The sequence below is a fragment of the Erpetoichthys calabaricus genome, chromosome 15 (genome assembly GCF_900747795.2).
Source record: "Erpetoichthys calabaricus chromosome 15, fErpCal1.3, whole genome shotgun sequence".
NCBI lineage: Eukaryota > Metazoa > Chordata > Cladistia > Polypteriformes > Polypteridae > Erpetoichthys > Erpetoichthys calabaricus.
In genome coordinates, this window is record NC_041408.2 from 4,005,597 (window position 1) to 4,010,323 (window position 4,727).

At 49.9% G+C, this 4,727-nt stretch overlaps 1 protein-coding gene across 1 annotated transcript; it reads right to left on the reverse strand.

Moving 5' to 3' along the window:
• Positions 1–1,249: 1,249 nt before the first annotated feature.
• LOC114665906 (thrombomodulin-like) lies at positions 1,250–3,573 on the reverse strand. Its single transcript, XM_028820565.2, has one exon. It carries the CDS (start codon positions 3,034–3,036, stop codon positions 1,453–1,455), a length of 1,584 nt encoding a protein of 527 aa, XP_028676398.1. The 5' UTR covers positions 3,037–3,573; the 3' UTR covers positions 1,250–1,452.
• Positions 3,574–4,727: the final 1,154 nt, after the last annotated feature.

Consider the following 4,727-nt stretch of genomic DNA (forward strand, 5'->3'; position numbering starts at 1 on the left):
GCCTGGAAGAGCTTCTGACTATGGTGGTGATGTGCCAGAAGGACTCTAGTGGTCCAGCTTTACAAGGATCCCCTCCATCTCACCTGTGGAGTCAGAGTCGGAAGTGGTGGAAGACGAAGCTCATCTGGGGAAGAGTAGGCGAAGGAAAAAGGGAAGGGAATACATTTCTTCTTGCTTGGCATCATTGTTTCCATTTATAACAAATGTACAATGCCTTAATAAAATTATCTTTTGAGACCAGAGCCTGATTTGTGGTCATTTGCTTCTGGGCTTAGGGGTGCAAGATGGCCCCTAGATGCCACAGCCTTGTTAATTCAGTAGTTGTAGAACTTTGGACACCTCAAAAATAAAGCAGTTACCACCAGAGACACAGATAAGAATTTCTCTGTACTCTGTACTGACAGCAGAACTAAACATTGTAAAGCAGGTGCACTTAGGAGACATCTTGAGGGGCTCTGGAAACACCCTGTTGTCACTGCCACCATCTACTTTCCTAATTGCCATTCAGGGGCTCACCAGCTGGACCACAAACTACCGCTTCTGCCACAAAGCCCCTTCCCTTCCCGGCTGGCACAACAAAAATCCCAAAGCCAACCAGAAGTGGGCATTCATTTGAGGACCATCACCTACGGACCCCTAAATTGACCCTAGTGTTTGTGTGTGTGTGTGTACACCCTAAGATGGACTGGCACCCTGCCCAGGGTTTGTTCCTGCCTTGTGCCCTTGATGAGATAGGCTCCACCCCGCCCAAAATCCACCATGACCCTGGTCTGAGTGTGTGCGTGTGTTTGCCCTCAGATGGACTGGTGCTATGTGTAGAGTTTGTTCCTGCCATGTGCCCTATGCATTCTGGGATTGGCTCCAGCAGCCCCCTACAGACCCTGGTCTGGATTAATTGGGTTAGAAAATGGCCAACACCAGAGCTAGACAGATCTGCCCGCTCAGCAACTTTGTTCCTTTCTGAATGGCATGCCGATACATTTTTGCACCCTCTCGTGTATTTCCTATTCAGTCCACCACTTAAACAGGGTCACCAACTCGTACCCCAGCCCTTTTTTGAAGCTAGGGGGTCTTTGTTTGATCTCACATAATCCATCCATCCGCTTTTCAAACCCACTTACCTAGAGTCGGGTTGTAGGATATTACCCATGATGCTCCCCGTAATTAAATAAACATTGCAGCCACATTAAAAGACATTTAAAAAAATAATTAATGTATAATAAACTTACACTGGAATCTACAGAAGTAAAAAAAAAAGAGGATTTATAAGCCATTCTTAGTGTTACACGCACTGGACAATGTCAGGCTCCACGTTTGCAGCAGACGCATCGGAAATCGTGAATGTTTTATTGCTTCTTTTCTTTCAACTCGCACAGTTACTTTTCTTTGCGGCTGGACTGCAGTTGTCAAATGTCAGATTGGAAGCAGCCATGGCGGCACACCGGCTACTCGTTAAGAGTCGTCTTTGCTGTTTAGTGACGCGTGCTGCTTTCTTTTTCGCTTCACAATGCAGATGACCAGCAAGGCCACCAATATGGTCACCACGAGGACGCAAGCTATGATCCCAAGGAGGACAGATGGCAGTATGACAACTTTTACCGTTGTGACGTTGGCCGTCGGAGTGGCAGTGACTGTGAATACTGTCGGTAATGTTGTGAACCCTGAGCCTTCGTCGTCAATCGGGAAACAGTTAAAGCCATCACTGTGGAGTTGGAATCCATCAGTGCATGAACATATGTAGCTTCCAAAGGTGTTACTGCACAGCTGGTCACAGTATGTTTGGCTATCACACTCGTCGATGTCAAGGCATACATAAGAACCATTCTCCTCGTCTATTATGTATCCATTCGGACAGGTACAAGAGTCCTGGAAGTTGGGGTCACATTCTGGCGGACATTGGCTCGAGTTGCAGTAGACAACGCAATCTCCTTTTGCGTTTCGAGCGTAACCCTCAAAACAAGAGCACTGGTACCCGCCCGCTGTATTCTGGCATTCCTGCTCACAAGGCGCCGAGGAGCACTCGTCAACATCTTCACACTTGCCATCCACCAGTTCAAAACCAGGCCGGCAGTCGCACCGGTAGCTGCCCGGGGTATTAGTACACGCCTGACTGGGGTGGCACACGTGCCCCTGTTTACACTCATCCACGTCCCTGCATTTTGAGCCGCCCTTGTCCAGTGTATAACCCTCTCGGCACAGGCATCTGTAGCTGTCCCTCTCAGGGACACAGATATGTTCACACGGGTTGCCCCGGCATGGATCGGGTATCTCACACGTGACTCGGTTCTCCTGTAGCAGTTGTCCTTCAGGGCAGATGCACTTAGGTTGGCTGCCCTCCATTTCACAACCAGAGCTGCATCCTCCCAATTCGTGTTGGCAGCTCCAAGGAGCTTGTAGCCATTCGGCATTACCACTGCTCCTGTTGGCACAATAATATTTATACCCCGTGCTCAACAAACCTACGGTCCCGAGGGGCACTGCCATAAGTTCTTTGATTGGCACCCCGGCGTATTGGAAGGAGGCATTTTGCAGCACCTGAGGATTGCAGGCACGACTGTAGTTGTACTCACACCAGAATCCGTCCGCCTTCTCCAGACACGACCTCTGCTGCCACCGCACTTCTTCAGAAACCGAGACACAGCTCTCCTCACACGTGAAAGGGGTCTCCTTCCAGTTTGAAAACTCGGTGCTTTCGCCCCCAGTTACCCACCGAAAGCCCCTCAGCTTCTTCAAATCATCCACGCAGCGACCCCTGGGCAGATAAAGTCCAATCCAGAAACTCCTCTTCCGGATCTCGCCAGACAGCGACCTCAAGAAGTCGGCTGGCATCGACCTCATGGTCATGAGGTGGCCTCCATAGGCGTCGCAGGCGGTTTTCGCCGTCGGAAAGTTTGTGGCTTCTTCATGAACGCTGTAGCAGCTGCCCGTGAAGCAGAACATCTTACTCTGCTGCTGCCCCGCTGCCAGCACAGCCAGCTGGAGGGCGATTAAAATTCCAGCAGAATGCTTCTTCATCGTCTGACTGTTAGATTCCATGAGCAATGCTGCAAAATGTGCTGGCGTTAAAAAGGCTGCGAGCCCCTCTGATTCACTGACCTCAGGGTCATCCTGGCCATCGAGGTGAAAGTTTATATGACAAACACGCAACACAAACACACAAAAAAAAGAAATTCAAGCGCTTAACAAAACAAGTCCTTAGCTTTGTAGGTGGAAAGGACAAGCGGAGCCCAAGTGAAGCCTTCTTCTTCTTCCTCCTCTCGAAGTGTTTAATCACTGGGACCCCGTATATCCTGGGTTACACTCCGCGCCTTCAGGAGTCGATGGAGCTTTCTGCTGGCTTTCCTGTTTCGACAAAGAGTCCCAGCCAGGCAGGGCGGCACACACACTCACACGCTGCTTTTAAACATCCTTTCCTTTTTTTTTATCCCCCCTTCTTTCCGCATGTGGCATTCATTTTCTCAGAAGCATTAGGTCAGAGAGGAAATCTTGTTTTTTTTTTTGGTTTTCACCAAGGGAATTGTAGTAAACCGAAAAAATTCACAGCTCTGGAAGTGATGAGTCTCAGCATCAGGGAAGAGAAGCACGCGGCCGCGGCACGGGACCCTCACTGACCCATCTGCAAAAAAGGGAATCTGCTGTTCAACTGGGAATCCGACTCCACTGCGTTACTTCCATGTGTCGTCTGAGTTTATATTTAAACACCATTGCTGGTCTAGAATAGCCCGCAGTGAGCGCCAAAAGTACCTGAAAAACTGGCAGCGCTACAAAAACACTCAGACCCCCACCGGCTGGCGGAGCGGACAATGATAAATAACAATGGCCTGCTTTTTTGTTTTGTCGTCTGGTGGTTAATAAAGCAGTCCTTTCATTGCACTTCCATGTATGGTCCTGTTACACTCAGTGCTTTGTGCAGAGCTTTATGTGGCGTTCATCATATTGGGGAACAAAAGTGGATGGGTGAGCTTGTGGGGCTGAAGGGCCTGTCCACCCCTGTATTATCGTAGTATTTCCCTTTACTAACCCTTTACCTGTTTTTCCTTCAAGGGTAAGTGTACTCGTCAAGTTTGTTATCGGGTTGGTCTACTGTTGCACTTTAAGATGAACACATTGTGGAAGTTCAGCCCAGACACAGGCAGGCAGACACCGATAAGTCCAACACACACAAGTTTATTTACATAAAAGTCCACAAAACAGTCCTGCACAGCACACAGGGCCCCAGCACTAATCACCCTTAAGTCCGGGCCTTCCAATGGGTCTCCCTTCCATCCGCCACCTCCATTCCTCCTTCCCGAGCTTTGTCCTCTTCATCCCGACTCCGGCTCATGACTGGAGGAAGGCGGCCTCTTTTATACCCACACGGACGTGCTTCAGGTCCCCTCTGACGATCTTCCTGTGGCACTCCAGGTGTCCCTGGTAATCCTTTTGGCAGCACTTCCGGGTGTGGCGGTAGTGTTGACATCCAGGACTCCTCAATTCTCCAGGCGCCCCCTGACGGTGGCCACGGGCCCCTACAGTGTTGAGCTTCCATGCTCAGTTCCCATGGCCCCCATACAAACCAGGGCGGCTGCCTTCCCCGGTCCTTCCAGGCGTCCCGGCTGGGCACAGCCCACAACACACATACTGTACACAGCTATACGCATACACACAGACCCTAACCACAACAGTGCCCCATGAATGACACACACACACTGATTAACCTTTAGCACTTTAAACCACACAAGTGCTTT